The 23,739-nt window shown below is 36.1% G+C and overlaps 1 protein-coding gene across 1 annotated transcript; it reads right to left on the bottom strand.

The window, feature by feature from the left end:
* Positions 1 to 15,107: 15,107 nt before the first annotated feature.
* On the bottom strand, positions 15,108 to 23,287 carry LOC141706572 (uncharacterized). Its single transcript, XM_074509333.1, has 3 exons — positions 23,000 to 23,287; positions 16,325 to 16,744; positions 15,108 to 16,241 (listed from the first exon to the last, which is right to left on the bottom strand). The coding sequence occupies exons 1-3, from the start codon at positions 23,285 to 23,287 to the stop codon at positions 15,108 to 15,110; spliced, it is 1,842 nt and encodes a 613-aa protein (XP_074365434.1).
* Between the last annotated feature and the right edge of the window lie 452 nt (positions 23,288 to 23,739).

Below are 23,739 nucleotides of genomic sequence, written 5' to 3'. Positions count from 1 at the left end.
CTAGGTAGTCATTACTATTTAGTAGACACAATCCAAGTGTGTACGGGAAGTCAATGAAGGCAATATTAATGCAGTTCTGAAATTGAATATCTAAATTCAAGCAAATACCAGCAAAAAATAGACATGCATCTGATTTCTGAAGAATTAAAGCACAAAAATGTTTGATGGCACTTGACATGAACAACTAAATTATTGTGTCTGCGAGCTCTATTTTATTAGTTTTTTCGGGTTGTTCACAGTGAATTATTTAAAGTTATATAAATGCGGATTGGTTTGTAATAATCTGAATATCATAACTAATCAGACAACTAAATAATTGCTAGTTATAATGATGATATCGACAAGGACAGATACATTATTTAAAAAAGGGGGGGGGGTTCTAACATGTCCCATTTTAAAATTGGATTTAAGAACATGTCCACATCTAATTAAATTATAAATTTATCCTATAATCAAAATTTAATCCAATTTAACTTAACCATGGGGCCGTAATTATAATATCAAAATAAAAGGGGAAATATTCATAAATGTACTAGTTAATTTAGGAATCATACCAACTTCTCTCCAACTTCTGCACTACTGTTGGCACCCTGATTGTGTGGGTCAGTTACCGAAGCGCGGATTACTTTGTTATCATGTGCTAATTCCTATTAAAAAAATTGCACAATCCAGTTTGAGAATCTTTAAAATCATTAAAATCATATTAAAAAGAAGCACGAAGGCACCTTCACCGACTCATCTCCCCAATCTTCTTAACAATCTTCCTTGGGTTCTGCTTCTGCTGGAGTTCATGTGTGGTAATATATTTCCGCTTTTGTATTTTCTTCGGTGAAACTGTATTTATGCAAGAAAAAAATCCAAGTCAAAGAATTATCTTCAACTAATATGGACATCCAAGTCCCATTATGTATATATAAAGAGATACAGAAATAGATAGAGATGTGTACTTAATGGGGACCTAATTATTTATCAGCAATAGGCATCATGGCTCTTATACCCCACTACTTTCCTCTCCTTTGTGTGCACATATCGCCCTATGTTGGAGGCACAACCGTACGGCAGTTTAGTGTTTTCCAACACTGAACAAAAGATCTCCTTCTCTTTGTTCGACAAGTCAAAGATTGCTGCTCGTATTTCATGGTGTGCTCCATCTTCTGATAGAACAGGATGGAGGGGTTTTCTAATTCCCATTTCTTGTAAATCTTTACGAGCGGCAACATGATCTTTTGTGTAATAACCCCAATTTTTGGAAAATTTTGAAACCCTTATGAATAGTGTTTTTGCTGAATGAGAAAACTTTTCATGCCACGCTATGTAGGGGTTCTGTTATTGATCTTATGGGATATTATTAGTACTCTATGGAGTATATAAGTGTATGTAAAGATCGTCAGAATCCAATTCCGAACACTTTGGTTTTTCCCGGAAATCCACAATATACGGAGAGAATTGAGTATAAGGTAACAGGATAAAAAGGATTTAAATTAAAGGATTATAAAAGAGGATCATAGAAGGAATATAATATATTGAGAAAGGTTAAGGGAACCTAAGTAATAAGATCCCGGGTATGATCCTTCAAACGATAAAACGAGAACGAAAGTTAAGCGAACCGTATAGCAGATCAGCGGTCATTAGGCAAACGATTAGGAAGTTAATCAAAGGGATTAATGGGAATGATGTCATCCAACCAATAGAAAGAAGACAAGGAAGGAAGGATGACATCATGAGGATGAGGTAAGCATGACATAGGAAGGAAGGAGGTGTGGTTGAATAAGAACCACACAAATTCAAGGGCAAGGTAGTAATTTGCTAAATCAAAAACAAAAACCAAGCCAACCAAGCTAGCAAAATCATTTCATCAAAAATCAAAATCAACCAAGGCCTTGTTCTTCACTTTGCTCTCGGCTTTTACACATTTTAAAGGGTAGATTTTTCAAAAATCAAGATCCAAGCATCCTTAATTGGTAAGAAAATTCCCTAATCATCTTCATGCTTAGTTATGGCTATATCATGAGTTTAAGCCATTAATTCTTTCTCTAACTTCTTCATTTAACCAATGAAGAAGACAATGAATAGTGTTTTCAAGATTTTTAACTTGAAGTTTGTCTTGTTTTCTTGAAGATCCAAGCTTTCCTAAGGCTTCTCAAAGTTTCTTAAGGCTTCTTAGCTCTACCCACCACTCCAAGGAAGGTATACCATTTCCAAACCCTAGGTTCATATATATTATAAGGTGATTTTGATGAGTAGGATGTTATGGTATCTTGTTGTTATGATTAGAGTTTGAGATTTGGAATGGTAGTGAAATGAAATGGTAATTTTGTGGTTTTGATTTAAAGAAACTTAAGTATGATTAAAGTTAGGTTTAAGCATATGTATGAATGATTAAAAGTGAATTGGTTGGGATTGTTATGATGTGATAAGGATGGATGTTTGTTGTGTGTTGGATTTGAGGATGGTTTGGGTTGATTGTGGATGGTTTAAAAAATGGGAAATCGCGTAAACATAGCCGTCGTAACGTCCGATTTTCTTTGGACTGTTTTTGTGCATAGCATTAGGACCCGAGAACCCCCTGCTAGATTGTGACCACTACCATGTTTAGATAGCTCATGTTACGAGCTTCGTTTTGATATGTAGTTCGTTCGATTCCGATTTACGGTTTAGGAGAAACGACCGTTTCAGGTAACGGCGTTTCACGAACGAAACTTTTTCCCTCGCCTTACTTTGAAATGTAGGTTAAAGACCAAAAAGGGTTAATTAATGCATGAAACATTTATGGTAAGTGTTTTAGGCAGTTGGTAAGTCACTCGCGAAGGAATCGCTTTAAAACTCGTAAAGGTTAAATTATTAAAAATGGTGGAGCCGAGGGTACCCGAGTGACTTAAGCGAATCAGTGAGCGCAAAACAAGCGTTAGAGTCTAAGTTAGTTAAAGTATAGATTTACAAGTGACTTTGGTTTAATTCCAACTTACTTATTGTTTATAGGTTACCAGACTCATCCCGAGCCATTCGTAACCCCCAGTCGCTCAGGCAAGTATTCTATCCGTTATACTGTTGTTGTGATGTATACACTTGTATATGCATTATCTTGCGATAGATGCATGTTGGTTATTTAGCAAATTCTTGCGATATATTGTAGCATGTGATATGGTATATATGCATGCCTGTTTCATATTCTTGAAATATATATCTGTTGGTTCAGTTGATAATACCTATGCTAGAGGATAGCGGTATCTTGCATATACCCTTAGTATAGGGACCCAAAGGTGAAAATATTTTCTAAAACCGGGAGTCGAGGATCCCGAGTAGATTTTGTATATATATGGATATGGATATATACATATATATATTTATATATATATGGTTATAGTTTTCCAAACTATTAATCGAATAAGGTTTATTCGATAACTTTAAAGTTTATTTTATTATTTGAATATTATTTGAATATTCATTTGAGGATCTATGACTCCGATTATTTGCTGAAATATATTCTTTATTTTATTAAAGAATAAGATGTCAATAATCAAACTTATTTTCGATTATTCAAATAAAGATAATACTTTCATATAAGTATAGCTTTGGTTATTAATACTCGTTTCAAGTATAAATTTTAATACTTCTACTTCAATTATTTTTATAAAGACTATTCTTTATGGGAATATTATTTAATTAATAATATTCAGATATTTTCTAATATTCTGGGGACTGATTTACTTCATTAAATCAGCCTTACTCCAAACACTCTTTAAAGTGTTTTCGAGTCTTCAAAATGATTTTTAAAAGTCAGAGCGGATCCCAAAACTCATTTTTATATTTAAGATCTTCCTTTTTAAAGGGGATTTAAATACTCGCTCAAAACCTGGGGAATCCGGCTCTGTGGTGTATTTTATATTCGCAACGAGGTTGCAGATTTGGTAAATGAATTGATTACTTGCCCAACGTTCGGGAAGTAAGCCCATCTCATTGAGTCGGCATAAGCGACAGGCCGGGGTACGGTCTATTATTGTGTAAGTGGCTGGGTGGCAGTCCATCAACGCGTGAGGGGCCGGGGTACGGTCGAGCGCGAGGTCTTAATTATGACCAGGGTGATGACCGGTGAGGAATTCATCCATCTACAGTAGAAAAGGTTACTTATTGGTATCTGTGCCTGATCAGCAAGATATCGGGTTTATGCCAAATGTTTTCTTTTCCTTTCCAAAAATTCATTGGATGTTTCGAACTCTGTTCATACTTCACATAACAGAGGTTCCAGGAAATGTTTTCGGGATATATATATGTGGATATATATATATATATCGGGACTAAATAAAGTATCTCATAACTTTTTCATTCAATAATATTTCAAAGATTGAATCTATTCAAGTCTTATCTTGTGGTCTCATCAGTGGGATGAACTTTTGAAACTGATTATAACTTGAATGGTGGTAGTTCAAGTAGTATTGGGAAAGATATAAGTATATTGGGGTATTTGGTAACCTCATCTTTTAAACTTATATCTAATTAATAATTGTCTTATGAATGACAAAGATTTTCAGAAAAACGTTGAGACAAGGTTAGATATATGAGATCACCTTGCAACGATATTTTTATACAGTTATACACTGGGATTTTGTGTATATTATGCATGGAAGAGGACTTCCAATATTTTGAAAAGTATATATGTATATATATATACTGAATATTTTGCGACTTCATCGCATTAAGTTATCAACTTGGTTCACTTCTTTTGACCAAGACTTTCATGAGTATTATGAGTAGACTCATATATTGTTAATCATTATACATATTATTTTGGTGGGCTTGCTGCTCACCCTTGCTTTCTTCTTTCATCACACAACATCAGATAGACAAGATGAACCGGACCAAGCTCCCGATTCGCAAGAGGTTAGAAATCGTTCGGCAGTCTTCTGGAAGCGTTGATGCTGCTGTAGCTGAGGTAGGAACTACCAATAGGCTAGGCCTTCAACTTTTGATGTACCAGACTTATGTATAATATGAATTGTAGTAATGGCAAATAAAATGTAAATCTATTCAGAAAACCTTTTAAGGTGTATTGGCAGATAATTGTGGAATATAATTACTTGTGGTTATATTTTTTTTATGTTCATCTCTGAGACTATAACGGGTTGTGGTGTGTGTTAGTGTGGGGTCACAGCATAAGGTTATTTTTATTAAGTAAGTGAAGTGGTATTGTGGAATGAAAGACCGTGACGACCCGGATCCCCGACCCCGGATCTGGGGGTGTTACAGAAATGGTATCAGAGCCAAGCGTTATAAACCTCAGAGATGATGGGACGTTAAGATAATAAGTTCACTAAGATAATAAGAACTCTTGCCAAGTTCATAGTCGGGCTACCTAACGTAGCACTGACAGTTAAAACCCTTATGGGAACCCTTATAGGTATCGTGATAGTAACATAGTTTGTTCTCGTATAGGGCAGCGGGGCACCAAACCTTGAGGTTCAGGAGCATCAGCATGAGGATGTTTTATTACAAGTTGGAGATCAAATTGTGAATCCGATGGAGTACCCTAATGAGGGACCGGATGAGGTTCAGCTAGAGAATGCTGCGGTTGAGGATGTTATCCCGGAAAGGATTGTGGCTGAGGAGGATCTCATGGAGGATCCTGATGAGAATGAAGAGAGGACCGTTGAGGAACATATGACCGTAGTCAGGGCGACTACCAGAGCAAGAATGGCCGCGAGGGTGGCCCTAGAGAATGAAGAGTTACCAAGGGCACAAAAGTTAATGAGGGCAGAAGGAGTGGGGCCTTCCACGACCCCAATTATACCAGTATCAGACCCTCTTCCAGAGGCTCCTGTAGACCTCCATGAGGTTCCACCAATTCCTGTTCCCTCCCCTGTACAGAGCCCAGCACATACTGAGGAAATGCCACCTTTATCCCCTGCACCATTGTCACCTGATACCGTGCTTGGTTATCCATTTGGATCTCCTGGGTCTGCACCACCTGTTCCCCATGGACTGCTAGATGCTACCACTCAGGCTTCTCTTATCGCTGATTATCATATGACTTTGGGTGGCCTGTCAGAGGCCCGGAATGTTAGGAGTGATCTGTTGGATCGACTTACTGCACCAAGGATTGAGGGTGGGATACTTCCGGCAGGATTAGCGTATAGCATGGAAAGGATTGAGGCTACCACCCGTGTTACAGCTAGAGGCCATCTTGAGGGTCAGGTTGATCCAGCTCTACTTGCGACTATCTTAGACCTCATCACCTCTGTGATGGAACAGGTTAGGGATGTTGTGCGTGCTCGCACCTCTTAATCCATGGTAGTGTGCAAGGCCAGAGCAATCAAACAAGGGTCTCATGTAGCACCGCTTTTGGATGATTAGCCTAAGTTATGAATGATTAGTATTAATGACGAGATGACTATTTATGGTAGTACTTTTGGGATAGGAGCGATAAGTTCATATGATGTAATCCTCTTTAATATGTTCAGTTGTTGTACCCTCGAACAAATGGTTATGTATATATTCGTTAATTTCAGTTCAGATCAGTTTGATTGTGATAAATCACATTGTTAATTGCTCTATTAACACTTAAGAGAGTGTCATGAAGTTTATCGAACTTAAGAATTCATAATTTGCAATCGTGCAAGGACTAAACGAGGGGAAGACTTAAGCAAAGTAAGTAAGACAAATATCCAGAGACTCTCAAAATTTTCCAAGTAATATGCCCCACAAGGAATAAGGTTAGAGCAAACCCTGAATGTGATAGTCAGGGAGGACGCCATCAAGAGATAAAGAACCCGGAAAATAAAGTGGAAAATGAAGATTTTAAATTAAAAGATGACTCCAATTATGGGGAGTAGGAAGAAACGTTAGACTGAGGAAACAAAAGTCGAGTAAGGAAAGGAGACCCGAGACGGTACCCCTATATGGCAATTCATGGACCTGTCTAAAAAGAACTTAGACTATTATCCCCAACCACCACCCTGAGGAAGCAATGCGGTGAGAAATTCTTTCAGGACCTTTAAGTCGCTAAGTTCTCAGAGTTCCAAGGAACAAGCTGACCCAGTCGAGGCAAGAGCCTGGCTAAAGGAAATATAGGAATCATTCGAGATTCTGAATGATTGACGAATCACAAAAGAGTGTTTTTGTCACTTACCCTCCTAAGGGAGAGACCACCCGCTGGTGAAAGACCAAGAAAGGCATGGAGCCAGAGATTATAATAAACTGATTAAAGTTTAGTCAATTGTTTTCGGGAAGGTAATTCCCAAGGTTATGGAGATAGTGTAAAAGCTTTAGAGCCAGAACAAAGGCGGACGAGTATGATGAATTATGAATCTAAGTTGTAAAAAGTTGTCAAGATTCGTTCTGAGGGCACGAATCCAGAATGACGGGATATTTGAAATCAATGCTTATGTTGTGTTTGTTCATGAAATAATGATAAGAGAAAGAAAAATAATAAGAAACTGAAGTGGAAAGGAATATAAAGGCAATAGAGTTTGAGGTATGATAAGGGAGTTGGGTATAAGGAAACCCTAAAGACTCGTAGCAATAGATATAGAAAAGTATGCATTCGTAAGGATGAGGGTGATTCACCATGAGTTAAAGTTGATGGTGGAAGGCATAAGAGATATATATAGTTTACCCCCTGTAAGTTGGGGGGATTTGAGGAAACCTTGAGATAGTTTGAAGGATAAATAATGAGACGCGGATAGACTGAGGAGACAAGGAAGTAAGAAATTAGGAAAATTGGATGAAGGAAGTGACCTTCAAGAATGAGAAGTGTAAGACCGGTGGCTTGATACCCAGAAAGGGAGACGCCAGGTATGAGAGATATCCCAACATTGAGGTGACTGTTGAGATAAACAACAAAAGTAAATAAGGAATTATTAAGAAGAAGTTCATGTTGAACACGACCAATATCTTCCAGAACATCCTTGTTATCGTTACCAAATTAGGCAAGACAAGCGGATAACCGTTGTTATCTTTTGGAGGCCATATTTATTAACCTCATTTGAATACAGATGTTATTGTGAAATTAGGCATTTACTATCGAGGTGGGAATGATTGAATAAGATACCCATATCAGGGATATATGACCTTATTTATCCATGGAAGGATGCAGGTACCTTTTAAAGGTGGAATTAAGGATAGAACATCGGTAACTTAAAATGAATCCTAGGGGAATGCATAAAGGTTGGCATTTCACCCTTAATAGGGATAGTATGAGTTTTGACAGTATGAATTGGAAAGGGTTAAGGTAGTAACAACCTTTAAGGATCAATGGAGAAATTTTTTTCAGAAGTATATAGACTATGATTCTGGTATTAGTAAATGGTATTTTGATATGCCCTGTATCTAGGGAATACAGGAAGAACGATTGAAGGATAACCTTAGAGGTTTACAAGGAGAAAGGTAATATTCAAAATTCTCAAGAATAAAAATGTTGATAAAGGAAATATGACGTAATTATAATGTTGCCAAGTGGGGCACGTGTTAAACCACGAGAAAGTATGGATCGAACCAGTAATGGTCGAAATTGTTCAGGGCAATTAGGGCCTAGGATAAAAGATGTTCTAAGTATGATTGAGAGTCAGTCGTGACAGTGATTAACCTCTAAAGACTGAGGCAATAACTTATGGAAAAATGGTGATTTTTTTTTACTCATCAGATATTAAGGAAAACATCTTCACTCAAGCAGTGATCGGAAATAAGGTAGAAAATTTATTTGGAGGTGGTTAAAAAGACATTGACTGTAAGGAAATTTTACTATCAGGAAAGGCCAAAGAGGTGGCCGACACTTTAAAGGTAAGTGGATAATTATAGGCGCGTGTGCCAAAAGAATACAGTGATGATGGTTAGAAATGTGAAGGTTGAATTATGGTTTGGAAGATTGACATTCCTTCTGATGACGGTGCAATACCCAACCGTAATAGTAGTAGGTAAAGGTTTAATTCGTGTAATCGCCATGAACGGGCTATCTATCTTAGAAGGTCCTATCTTGAGAATAATCCAGGACCATATTTCAAAAAGGACTACACGAACCTTTAAGTTAAGTCTTCTATTGAAGGCATATGATTAAGAATGGTATTAACCCGCTATCGGTGCTTTGATTGAAACTCTTCTGCAATTTTATATGCTTCATGTCATGTATGTATGTCAGGATCAGGAGTGTTCTTCATGAATCAGGAGTGGTGATTATGTTACCTCCTTAGAATGATTTGATACGACATGGATAGACTCCGTATGGTTAGCTATTAAGACTTCATGGAAAATGAATGACTACAGTAGGTCAGTGGTGGACCATAGTAAGGCAGCAATGATTCTGCGAGTAATGAGCTGATTACAACCGTGAGAGTTGTATTGGAATGGGTGTTGAGATTGAGTACCACTAATCGGGTCGTGGTAGTGTATAAGTTATCATTGATAGACTAATTAAGTAGAGTATCTACCTAGTGAATTATTATTCTTTCTTATCAATAGAGAGTCGTATTATTATACGAGGAAGGTTGCGGTGCAAGCATAGAATTCAAGTAACGATGATGTCTAGAATGAGATCCCAGATTCGATTTTCGATGTCGAGGGAGTTCCAAAGGTAATTGTGTATAAGCTCGAGGAAGAGCATGGGTCCATAGAATGATGGACGGGATAGCGAAAATATTTAGGCACGTGAAATGTGATGCTATAACACTTGATGTTGATATAAATACATATATGTTTTGTTCTTCTATGACAAACCTCTATAGTTCAGAGGTAGATTCCAAGCCAGATATTTTATGGCAATAAAATTTTTATGAATATACAATTCTCTTCAATTCGTTCTTTTCTCTTCTTTCATTTCATATAAACTGAGAAGACCAACCCTTCCAAAAGGGGAGGTATTGCCGAATGACTATCTATCTGTGTGATAGAAGCCTAGTAGGATACCATCTATTGTTTAATTGCTTGTCAAGTACTAAAGGCTGGCCACCTTCTGTACTAACTATGCGATATAACAAGTGTTCATGATCATAGTGATCTCTCAACAAATTCCTTTAATTCTATTTGATTGATCAAATTTTGGAAAATAGAAACAGCTGAAAAAGGAGTAATAAAGTTGTGGTAGTATTCGGAATGGAAACACATTCGTGATACTAAGGTTGGCATGGTTATTAAAAGGTTATAGAACGCTAACGAGCAAAAGTATAACCAGTATAATATTAGGAACGGAAGGTAGTAGCGATTACGAACTGGAAAAGAATGGGTATTGAGAAGTAAAAGCTTTAATGTTAAAAGCTATAATGAGGGTCTGTGCAATAGACTTGAAAGAAATTAGAATGATCACTTAACACGGATTGAGTTTTCTTACGACAATAGATCATATGTCAGTATTGAGATATCGCCGTATGAGATCCTTGAGGGAAGACAATGTCGATCTCCCTTATGTTAGGATGAAGTTGTAGAGCGCAAGATGCTCGGACCCGCAGTAGTCCCAAGGACCAAGGATATGATAGATCTAATCAGAGGACGGCTGGTAGTAGCCCAAGATGGACATGATAAGTATGTTGATTTGACATGAAAGGATAAAGAGTATGAAATAGGGGACCTAGTAATGTTATAGGTATCCCTTGGAAAGGATTGATGAGGTTCGGAAAGAAAGGAAAGCTAAGTCTACAATTTGTTGGACCCTTGGATATATTAAGACGTTTGGGAAGTTAGCATATGAGCTAGCCTTAACCCAGAACCTGTAGCAAGTTCGTAACGTGTTTCACGTATCAATGTTAAGGAAGTGTAATTTAGATGCCAGATAAATAGAGGCATATGAGCGCATAGATATGCAACCCGACGTAACCTATATGGAGCAACCAGGAAGGGTTATAGAGTGAAAAGGAACAAGTGCTTAGGAGAAGGGTTATCAAACTAGGCAGAGTTTGGTGGTAGGACCACAATGTGGAGAATTGACTTGAGAGTTAGAAAGTGCAATACTAAGGAAGGTATCCCTATTCATTTTCTATCTGATTCCGGGACGGAATCCTTTTAAGGAGGGGAGACTGTAATAACCCCAATTTTTGGAAAATTTTGAAACCCTTATGAATAGTGTTTTTGCTGAATGAGAAAACTTTTCATGCCACGCTATGTAGGGGTTCTGTTATTGATCTTATGGGATATTATTAGTACTCTATGGAGTATATAAGTGTATGTAAAGATCGTCAGAATCCAATTCCGAACACTTTGGTTTTTCCCGGAAATCCACAATATACGGAGAGAATTGAGTATAAGGTAACAGGATAAAAAGGATTTAAATTAAAGGATTATAAAAGAGGATCATAGAAGGAATATAATATATTGAGAAAGGTTAAGGGAACCTAAGTAATAAGATCCCGGGTATGATCCTTCAAACGATAAAACGAGAACGAAAGTTAAGCGAACCGTATAGCAGATCAGCGGTCATTAGGCAAACGATTAGGAAGTTAATCAAAGGGATTAATGGGAATGATGTCATCCAACCAATAGAAAGAAGACAAGGAAGGAAGGATGACATCATGAGGATGAGGTAAGCATGACATAGGAAGGAAGGAGGTGTGGTTGAATAAGAACCACACAAATTCAAGGGCAAGGTAGTAATTTGCTAAATCAAAAACAAAAACCAAGCCAACCAAGCTAGCAAAATCATTTCATCAAAAATCAAAATCAACCAAGGCCTTGTTCTTCACTTTGCTCTCGGCTTTTACACATTTTAAAGGGTAGATTTTTCAAAAATCAAGATCCAAGCATCCTTAATTGGTAAGAAAATTCCCTAATCATCTTCATGCTTAGTTATGGCTATATCATGAGTTTAAGCCATTAATTCTTTCTCTAACTTCTTCATTTAACCAATGAAGAAGACAATGAATAGTGTTTTCAAGATTTTTAACTTGAAGTTTGTCTTGTTTTCTTGAAGATCCAAGCTTTCCTAAGGCTTCTCAAAGTTTCTTAAGGCTTCTTAGCTCTACCCACCACTCCAAGGAAGGTATACCATTTCCAAACCCTAGGTTCATATATATTATAAGGTGATTTTGATGAGTAGGATGTTATGGTATCTTGTTGTTATAATTAGAGTTTGAGATTTGGAATGGTAGTGAAATGAAATGGTAATTTTGTGGTTTTGATTTAAAGAAACTTAAGTATGATTAAAGTTAGGTTTAAGCATATGTATGAATGATTAAAAGTGAATTGGTTGGGATTGTTATGATGTGATAAGGATGGATGTTTGTTGTGTGTTGGATTTGAGGATGGTTTGGGTTGATTGTGGATGGTTTAAAAAATGGGAAATCGCGTAAACATAGCCGTCGTAACGTCCGATTTTCTTTGGACTGTTTTTGTGCATAGCATTAGGACCCGAGAACCCCCTGCTAGATTGTGACCACTGCCATGTTTAGATAGCTCATGTTACGAGCTTCGTTTTGATATGTAGTTCGTTCGATTCCGATTTACGGTTTAGGAGAAACGACCGTTTCAGGTAACGGCGTTTCACGAACGAAACTTTTTCCCTCGCCTTACTTTGAAATGTAGGTTAAAGACCAAAAAGGGTTAATTAATGCATGAAACATTTATGGTAAGTGTTTTAGGCAGTTGGTAAGTCACTCGCGAAGGAATCGCTTTAAAACTCGTAAAGGTTAAATTATTAAAAATGGTGGAGCCGAGGGTACCCGAGTGACTTAAGCGAATCAGTGAGCGCAAAACAAGCGTTAGAGTCTAAGTTAGTTAAAGTATAGATTTACAAGTGACTTTGGTTTAATTCCAACTTACTTATTGTTTATAGGTTACCAGACTCATCCCGAGCCATTCGTAACCCCCAGTCGCTCAGGCAAGTATTCTATCCGTTATACTGTTGTTGTGATGTATACACTTGTATATGCATTATCTTGCGATAGATGCATGTTGGTTATTTAGCAAATTCTTGCGATATATTGTAGCATGTGATATGGTATATATGCATGCCTGTTTCATATTCTTGAAATATATATCTGTTGGTTCAGTTGATAATACCTATGCTAGAGGATAGCGGTATCTTGCATATACCCTTAGTATAGGGACCCAAAGGTGAAAATATTTTCTAAAACCGGGAGTCGAGGATCCCGAGTAGATTTTGTATATATATGGATATGGATATATACATATATATATTTATATATATATGGTTATAGTTTTCCAAACTATTAATCGAATAAGGTTTATTCGATAACTTTAAAGTTTATTTTATTATTTGAATATTATTTGAATATTCATTTGAGGATCTATGACTCCGATTATTTGCTGAAATATATTCTTTATTTTATTAAAGAATAAGATGTCAATAATCAAACTTATTTTCGATTATTCAAATAAAGATAATACTTTCATATAAGTATAGCTTTGGTTATTAATACTCGTTTCAAGTATAAATTTTAATACTTCTACTTCAATTATTTTTATAAAGACTATTCTTTATGGGAATATTATTTAATTAATAATATTCAGATATTTTCTAATATTCTGGGGACTGATTTACTTCATTAAATCAGCCTTACTCCAAACACTCTTTAAAGTGTTTTCGAGTCTTCAAAATGATTTTTAAAAGTCAGAGCGGATCCCAAAACTCATTTTTATATTTAAGATCTTCCTTTTTAAAGGGGATTTAAATACTCGCTCAAAACCTGGGGAATCCGGCTCTGTGGTGTATTTTATATTCGCAACGAGGTTGCAGATTTGGTAAATGAATTGATTACTTGCCCAACGTTCGGGAAGTAAGCCCATCTCATTGAGTCGGCATAAGCGACAGGCCGGGGTACGGTCTATTATTGTGTAAGTGGCTGGGTGGCAGTCCATCAACGCGTGAGGGGCCGGGGTACGGTCGAGCGCGAGGTCTTAATTATGACCAGGGTGATGACCGGTGAGGAATTCATCCATCTACAGTAGAAAAGGTTACTTATTGGTATCTGTGCCTGATCAGCAAGATATCGGGTTTATGCCAAATGTTTTCTTTTCCTTTCCAAAAATTCATTGGATGTTTCGAACTCTGTTCATACTTCACATAACAGAGGTTCCAGGAAATGTTTTCGGGATATATATATATGTGGATATATATATATATATATCGGGACTAAATAAAGTATCTCATAACTTTTTCATTCAATAATATTTCAAAGATTGAATCTATTCAAGTCTTATCTTGTGGTCTCATCAGTGGGATGAACTTTTGAAACTGATTATAACTTGAATGGTGGTAGTTCAAGTAGTATTGGGAAAGATATAAGTATATTGGGGTATTTGGTAACCTCATCTTTTAAACTTATATCTAATTAATAATTGTCTTATGAATGACAAAGATTTTCAGAAAAACGTTGAGACAAGGTTAGATATATGAGATCACCTTGCAACGATATTTTTATACAGTTATACACTGGGATTTTGTGTATATTATGCATGGAAGAGGACTTCCAATATTTTGAAAAGTATATATGTATATATATATACTGAATATTTTGCGACTTCATCGCATTAAGTTATCAACTTGGTTCACTTCTTTTGACCAAGACTTTCATGAGTATTATGAGTAGACTCATATATTGTTAATCATTATATATATTATTTTGGTGGGCTTGCTGCTCACCCTTGCTTTCTTCTTTCATCACACAACATCAGATAGACAAGATGAACCGGACCAAGCTCCCGATTCGCAAGAGGTTAGAAATCGTTCGGCAGTCTTCTGGAAGCGTTGATGCTGCTGTAGCTGAGGTAGGAACTACCAATAGGCTAGGCCTTCAACTTTTGATGTACCAGACTTATGTATAATATGAATTGTAGTAATGGCAAATAAAATGTAAATCTATTCAGAAAACCTTTTAAGGTGTATTGGCAGATAATTGTGGAATATAATTACTTGTGGTTATATTTTTTTTATGTTCATCTCTGAGACTATAACGGGTTGTGGTGTGTGTTAGTGTGGGGTCACAGCATAAGGTTATTTTTATTAAGTAAGTGAAGTGGTATTGTGGAATGAAAGACCGTGACGACCCGGATCCCCGACCCCGGATCTGGGGGTGTTACATTTTGTCTTGCCACTTATATTGAGTAAAGTGCCCAATATGTTATCGCAAACATTTTTTTCTATGTGCATGGCGTCAAGGTTATGTCGAAGTGGATTATGCTTCCAATAAGGTAAATAAAAAAAAAATTGACTTCTTTTTAAAAGGGCCCTCAGTTTTACTCTTTGCCTTTTTATTCTGCAGGCCGAATTGGTTTACATACCCAGACAACAACTCCTCAATGTCAGTTCCCGTTAAAACTGAAGGACACTGCCCCATTTCAATTACGCCATTAAACCTTTTAGTATCCATTCTCCACTTGTGTGCAGAAGGAAGAAACTTTCGGTGGTTCATATAGCACATTTTCTTGCTATGCTTCAAATAAAGTGATGAAGTTTCATAATGGCAGACAGGACACCCTAGTTTGCCTTTTGTGCTCCAGCCGGACAACATAGCATATCCCGGGAAATCGCTAATAGTCCATAGCACTCTAGCACGTAAATTAAAATCTTCATCAGCCAAGGCATCATAAGTATTAACGCCGACCTCCCATAATTCTTTTAACTCGGCAATTAAAGGTTGCATGAACACATCAATACTATTCTTTGGTGAATCTGGACCAGATATTAGTGTCGAAAGAATTAGATTTTCTTGTTTCATGCATAGCCAAGGTGGGAGGTTGTAATTGACCAATACAATTGGCCAGGTACTGTGACTTAGGTTCATTGAACGATAGGGGTTGAATCCATCTGAGGCTACTCCTAAACTAACATTCCGATTTTCTAATGAAAAATCAGGATAGTCAGCATCTATCGTCTTCCAAGCCTCTGTATCAGCCGGATGTCTTACTTTTCCATCCTGTTGACGTCCCATATCGTGCCATTTCATTAGTTTCGAATATTCCTTGCACATGTATAGCCTCTGCAATCTCGGCTTTAGAGGGAAGTACCTCATCACATTAGCTGGCACTTTGTGTACAACCTGCCCCGGATCACTAGCATCATTGCCTTTTTTTTCCGGTAACACCCACCTAGAAACACCACAATTGTCGCATTTTTCTTTGTCTTTATTTTCGCCCCAGTACAACATGCAATTATTTCGGCATGCATGTATTTTTTCATAATGTACGCCTAAATCCTTGATCATATTTTTTGCAGCATTCAAAGACAAAGGTATTTGGGCATCAGGAAAGGCGTCTCTTATTAACTCCAGCAATTCCCCAAAGGCAGACTCGGAAATTCCATGAGCACACTTTAAATGATAAAGTTTGATCAGGAAACTTAACCGAGAGAATTAGTTGATCCGGGGTATAGTGGTTGTTTACCCTCCCTAACATGGCCATAAAACTTTCTAGCCTCTGCATTTGTTAGACTTTCATAGTCATTTTCTAAATCTCGAAACTTTTTACCCGTACAATTGAACATTTCACCTAAATTATCTTCGAAATCAATCCCCGTCCCCGAATCCATCAAGTCAGTACTACCGTCTATTTTGGTATGTGATACCTCGCAAATCCATTTCATATGTAATGGAGAAGGGCCACTACATATGAGATGATCATAGATAACTGTTTGAGTGTGCCAATAACGGTTGACACATACTTTGCAGGGGCACTTCATTTCTTCTCCTTTAGCATGAATTGGAAATGAATTTTCCATAAATGCCTTTATCCCTCGTACATATTCTTTACTAGATTTTGGAAATCCTATCCAGCTACTATAATCATCTTCCATAAGTACACTGTATAATATAGCCTGCGAAGTTAAAAGATTATAAGTGTACCTAAAAAAGCCCGTGTAATCCTCTATGTGCACTATACTACAGTGATACTAGATAAACTAATAATTTCCTACATCTCATTCCCCATTTTTATCCATGCTTTGATTTTTATTAAAATTTTTACTTCAATTTACAACTGTAACTTTTGAATAGCACACAGGGAATAAATGTTAGAATGTAAAAGATCAATAGTCAAAGACTTGTATAGCACATAAAATCAGTTTGAGATTAGATTAATGTCTTAAATATTCGAATAATATATATTTATTTAATTGTACAAGGAACTAAGGAAGGCCTAGTACTGCTAAGAGACGATAAAAACAAGACACAGTAACCAAATGGCAAACAGAGTTAAGCCTTGCATTTGGACATTAAATAACAAAAAACAGCGAATAAGCAACATAATTTCATCAATTCATCTCGGCACGTAATCACATCAAGAAATGCAATAACCATAATTACAAGAATCTAAAACAATAAAACTCAAAGAGAGAGAGAGAGAGACGGAGAGAGAGAGACAGAGAGAGAGACAGAGAGAGGGGGGAGATGACCACAAACACATATTACATTCATATTAAACACAAACTCTAAACGTATTACACATATTACACATATTAAACACAAACACATATTAAACATATTAAATAAGCAGGGATAAATACATAAAATCAAAAATAAAGTTCAATTAGAGGTTACCTTGGTCCAAAATCGAAACCACAAAGCAGCTCTGAACCCTAATTGCTAGCTCCAACCGAAACCCTAAAATTCCGAAACCCTAATTGCATGCCCTAACTCCGTTGCAGAGAACCCGAACCACCGAAATGTTGCTGAGAACCACCTAATTGCTGTTGAATCCACCGAAATGAGAGCGACTGAGGTGAGGCTGAGGTGAGCGTGCGGCTGAGGTGAGGTGCGGCTGAGGTAAGAGTTAGGGAGAGTGAGATGGGTGAGAGTTAGGGAGAGTGAGATGGGTGAGAGTTAGGGAGTGTTGGTGAGAGGTGAGTGAGTGAGCGAGGTGGGAGGCTGAGGTGAGTGAGCGAGGTCGAGAGAGAGTGATGTTTCTGAGAGAGAGTGATGTTTCTGAAAGAGAGTGATGTTTTTGGGGGGAAATTTAGCCGCCCATATTTTCACTGCACCTTTTGTACGTTTTCATTTTATTTCATTTTTTAATTTTTTTCATTTTCTCTTAAATTTTAGAAAAATCGATATTTTAATGTCCCGATCCAACCATGATCTGGGCATTATATTTTTTGATTATTTTTTTCCAATGTTAGGAAGGCAGTTTAATAACATCTGTACGGTTGGATCGTCGAGAAAACCGATTAAAAAAATCGAACGACGGATATGTGGGTCTAACCGTTAAATGAATCATATCCTGACATATGAACCCTATTACGATCCGACCATTATCCGGGCATTATATTTTTTGATTATTTTTTCCCAATGTTAGGAAGGCGGTTTAATAACATCCGTACGGTTGGATCGTCGAGAAAACCGATTAAAAAAATCGAACGATGGATATGTGGGTCGAACCGTTAAATGAATCCTAATCTGAACCCTATTACGATCCGACCATGATCTGGGCATTATATTTTTTGATTATTTTTTCCCAATGTTAGGAAGGCAGTTTAATAACATCTGTACGGTTGGATCGTCGAGAAAACCGATTAAAAAAATCGAACGACGGATATGTGGGTCGAACCGTTAAATGAATCCTATCCTGACATATGAACCCTATTACGTTCCGACCATGATCCGGGCGTTATATTTTTTGATTATTTTTTCCCAATGTTAGGAAGGCGGTTTAATAACATCCGTACGGTTGGATCGTCGAGAAAACCGATTAAAAAAAATCGAACGACGAATATGTGGGTCGAACCGTTAAATGAATCCTATCCTGACATATGAACCCTATTACGATCCGACCATGATCCGGGCATTATATTTTTTGATTATTTTTTCCCAATGTTAGGAAGATAGTTTAATAACATCCGTACGGTTGGATCGTCGAGAAAACCGATTAAAAAAATCGAACGACGGATATGTGGGTCGAACCGTTAAATGAATCCTATCCTTACATATGAACCCTATTACGATCCGACCATGATCCAGACATTATTTTTTTTGATTTATTAATTAATTAATTAATTATTTAATTATTTAATTATTTAATTCATTATTTATTAAATATTTAAATAATTTGATAATGTGGGGCACACATGTGGGGCCCACAAGTACAGCCCACATGTGGGGCCCACTTTTCCATTATTTATTTATTTAATTATTTAATTAATTATTTATTAAATAATTAAATAATTGGATAATGTGGGGCCCACATGGGGGCACACAAGTGGAGCCCACATGTGGGGCCCACAAGGGGAGCCCACATGTGGGGCACACTTCTCCATTATTTATTTATTTAATTATTATTTATTTATTTAAATAATTATTTATTAAATAATCAAATAATTGGATAATGTGGGGACTACATTTGGGGCCCACAAGTGGAGCCCACATCTTTATTATTTATTTATTTAATTATGATTAATTTAATTATTTAAATAATTATTTATTAAATAATTAAATAATTGTTTAATATGGGGCCCACATGTGGGGCCCACAAGAGGAGCCCACATGTGGGGCCCACAAGGGGAGCCCACATGTGTGGCCCACTACTCTATTATTTATTTATTTAATTATTTAAATAATTATTTATTAAATAATCAAATAATTGGATAATGTGGGGCCCACATATGGGGCCCACATGTGGAGCCCACAAGTGGGGCCCACTTCTCCATTATTTATTTATTTAATTATTTAAATAATTATTTATTAAATAATTAAATAATTGTATAATGTGGGGCCCACATGTGGGGTCCATATGTGGGGCCCACATGTGGGGCCCACATGTGGGGCCCACATGTGGGGCCCACTTCTCATTTATTTATTTATTTAAATATTTAAATAATGATTTATTAAATAATTAAATAAATTGATAATGTGGGGCCCACATGTGGGGCCCACAAGTGGAGCCCACATGTGGGCCCACTTCTCCATTATTTATTTATTTAATTATTTAAATAATTATTTGTTAAATAATTAAATAATTGGATAATGTGGGGCCCACAAGTGGAGCCCCAAATGTGGGGCCCACAAGTGGAGCCCACATGTCGGCCCACTTCTCCATTATTTATTGAATTATTTAAATAATTATTTATTAAATAATTAAATAATTGGATAATGTGGGGCCCACATGTGGGGCCCACAAGTGGAGCTCACATGTGGGGCCCACATGTGGAGCCCCCATGTGGGCCCACTTCTCCATTATTTATTTATTTAATTATTTAAATAATTATTTATAAAATAATTAAATAATTGGATAATGTGGGCCCACATGTGGGGCCCACTTCTCATTTATTTATTTATTTAATTATTTAAATAATTATTTATTAAATAATTAAATAATTGGATAACGTGGGGCCCACATGTAAGGCCCACAAGTTGAGCCCACATGTTGGGCCCACTTCTCCATTATTTATTTATTTAATTATTTAAATAATTATTTATTAAATAATTAAATAATTGGATAATGTGGGGCCCACATATGGGGCCCACATGTGGAGCCCACAAGTGGGACCCACTTCTCCATTATTTATTTATTTAATTATTATTTATTTAATTATTTAAATAATTATTTATTAAATAATTAAATAATTGGATAATGTGGGGCCCACATGTGGGGCCCACAAGTGGAGCCCACATGTGGGGCCCACAAGTGGAGCCCACATGTGGGGCCCACATGTGGAGCCCCCATGTGGGCCCACTTCTCCATTATTTATTTATTTAATTATTTAAATAATTATTTATAAAATAATTAAATAATTGGATAATGTGGGGCCCACATGTGGGGTCCACTTCTCATTTATTTATTTATTTAATTATTTAAATAATTATTTATTAAATAATTAAATAATTGGATAACGTGGGGCCCACATGTAAGGCCCACAAGTTGAGCCCACATGTTGGGCCCACTTCTTCATTATTTATTTATTTAATTATTTAAATAATTATTTATTAAATAATTAAATAATTGGATAATGTGGGGCCCATATATGGGGCCCACATGTGGAGCCCACAACTGGGGCCCACTTCTCCATTATTTATTTATTTAATTATTATTTATTTAATTATTTAAATAATTATTTATTAAATAATTAAATAATTGGATAATGTGGGGCCTACATGTGGGGCCCACAAGTGGAGCCCACTTCTTTATTATTTCTTTATTTAATTATTATTTATTTAATTGTTTAAATAATTATTTATTAAATAATTAAATAATTGTTTAATATGGGGCCCACATGTAGGGCCCACAAGTGGAGCCCACATGTGGGGCCCACAAAGGGGAGCCCACATGTGGGGCACACTTCTCAATTATTTATTTATTTAATTATTATTTATTTATTTAAATAATTATTTATTAAATAATCAAATAATTGGATAATGTGGGGCCTACATGTGGGGCCCACAAGTGGAGCCCACATCTTTATTATTTATTTATTTAATTATGATTAATTTAATTATTTAAATAATTATTTATTAAATAATTAAATAATTGTTTAATATGGGGCCCACATGTGGGGCCCACATGTGGGGCCCACAAGGGGAGCCCACATGTGGAGCCCACAAGGGGAGCCCACATGTGGGGCACACTTCTCCATTATTTATTTATTTAATTATTATTTATTTATTTAAATAATTATTTATTAAATAATCAAATAATTGGATAATGTGGGGCCTACATGTGGGGCCCACAAGTGGAGCCCACATCTTTATTATTTATTTATTTAATTATGATTAATTTAATTATTTAAATAATTATTTATTAAATAATTAAATAATTGTTTAATATGGGGCCCACATGTGGGGCCCACAAGGGGAGCCCACATGTGTGGCCCACTACTCTATTATTTATTTATTTAATTATTATTTATTTAATTTTTTAATTAATTATTTATTAAATAATTAAATATTTAATTATTTAATGACGTGGCGGTGCACACGTGGCAGGGTTGAGCAAATGTAACAGTAGCGTTGTAACAAAAAAGTTAACGTAACGCTTTGCTGACGTGGCAGTGCCACGTGGCAGTGTGGGCCCACATGTGGGGTCCACCTATTAGCGTGGGACCTACTTTCTTGAACAAGTTTTAGTGGGGCCCACAGGTGGGACCCACTTTTGCTGACGTGTACACTAGTGGGGCCCAAAAAAATAATAAATAAATTAAATATTATTATAATGATAAAGCAAAGCGTTACGTCATGTCAGCACTATTGTAACACTAGCTTTCTTCTGCAACACAAGCCCTCTAACGTAACAGTAACTTTACATGTAAAGTAACGCTATTTCGTTAGTGTTACAATAGGTCAAAAAAGTCTGTCTAATGTAACGCAAAACAGGCATTACATTATAAAAGTGTCTTATTTGCCCATCTATGGCGTAGTGTCATTTATCGTTTGAGGGATCATACCCGGGATCTTATTACTTGGGTTTCCTTAACCTTTCTCAATACATTATATTCCTTTTATGATCTTCTCTTATAATCCTTTAATTTAAATCCTTTTTATCCTGTTACCTTATACTCAATTCTTTCCGTATCTAGTGGATTTCCAGGAAAAATCAAAGTGTTCGGAATTGGATTCTGACGATCTTTACATACACTTATATACCACATAGAGTACTAATAATATCCCAGAAGATCAATAACAGAACCCCTACATAGTGTGGCATGAAAAGTTTTCTCATTCAGCATAATCTGCAAAATCACTATTCATAAGGGTTTCAAAAATTTCCAAAAAATGGGGTTATTACAGCCAAAGACAAAGTCATATTCAAAAAGAATGTAGAGGTCCTGGAAGGACTTTACATGTGAAAAATCTTGGTTCTTGGAGACAGAGCCGTCTCCAGGATTTCGGAGGCCCTAGTATTTTGGAACCAAAATCTAAAATTTGATGAACTAAAAACACATGAAAAATTTGCAGTAGTAAAAATAATTCTTAACTAATAAACAAAGTATAAAAATAGTTCAAGTTAAAGCTAAGAAGTTATTATTCTTCTTGCTTTTGAATGTGCAAAATCTCTAATTAAATCACCAATATCCCATAGTTGCTGTTGTTAAAGGACTTGATACAACCTTTTCCCTTTAAAATAGCACACAACAAAAATAAAACACCTTATCTATCTTCCGAGAGTACACAAGCCATGACCTATCAAGTTTTTCTCCATTCAGTAAAGATCGGGTGTAGTGTTTGTTACTAAATCTCTTATTTTGTTCATTAGCAGGATATGCTTCATCCAAAACTTTTATTGGACCTTTTTCTACCAAAAAATTAATCTTTCTTTGTGACATATTCTTTTCCCAGTTCCCCAGATCAATCAAATCACTTAAATTGTCATCTATAGAAATATCAGGCAAAACATCAACATTCACGTTATTCAAATTTTCAGCCAAATCATTCATCAGCAGTTATATCATTCAAATTTCCATCTACAAAATTCTCAGGCAAATTAGTATCAACATTCAAGTCATTGATATTTTCATCCACTAAATTCTCACGAAAATTATCATTAACAGTGACATTCTCACTTGAATTATCCAATATATTAATAGGTTTCACATACCTATTCATAGATCCTTGTAAAGATTGTGTGAGTTTGTCTTGCCTCTCTTTTTTCTTTCTCTTAAAACATCCTTAATCATGCTTCCTTTTACCCGTCATTATACTAACACCTGTAATATACTACAAAGAATAAAAAATAAGTAGTATCTAGTGGCGGACACGAAATTTTTTTTAGGGGGTCCGGAAAATTTTTCATGCCAAATTTTTTAGCATAAAATTTTTTATTTTCATTAAATTTCGGGAAAATTAAAAAAACATAATGAAAAATGATAATATTCTAAAAATAGTTTCT

The sequence above is a fragment of the Apium graveolens genome, chromosome 1 (assembly GCF_009905375.1).
Source record: "Apium graveolens cultivar Ventura chromosome 1, ASM990537v1, whole genome shotgun sequence".
Taxonomy (NCBI): Eukaryota; Viridiplantae; Streptophyta; class Magnoliopsida; order Apiales; family Apiaceae; genus Apium; species Apium graveolens.
The sequence above is the reverse complement of the archived record's forward strand: the minus strand, read 5'-3'. Positions and strand labels throughout refer to the sequence as shown.

What these genes read in the sequence shown, in the direction of transcription:
- LOC141706572 (XM_074509333.1), bottom strand. Translation starts at nt 23,287, where the DNA reads ATGAATGATTTGGCTGAAAATTTGAATAACGTGAATGTTGATGTTTTG. An exon ending in ACTCTCGGAAGATAGATAAG is followed by an intron (nt 16,745 to 22,999) that starts GTGTTTTATTTT and finishes TTAACTTCGCAG; the next exon opens with GCTATATTATACAGTGTACT. An exon ending in CTAGAAAGTTTTATGGCCAT is followed by an intron (nt 16,242 to 16,324) that starts GTTAGGGAGGGT and finishes TATCATTTAAAG; the next exon opens with TGTGCTCATGGAATTTCCGA.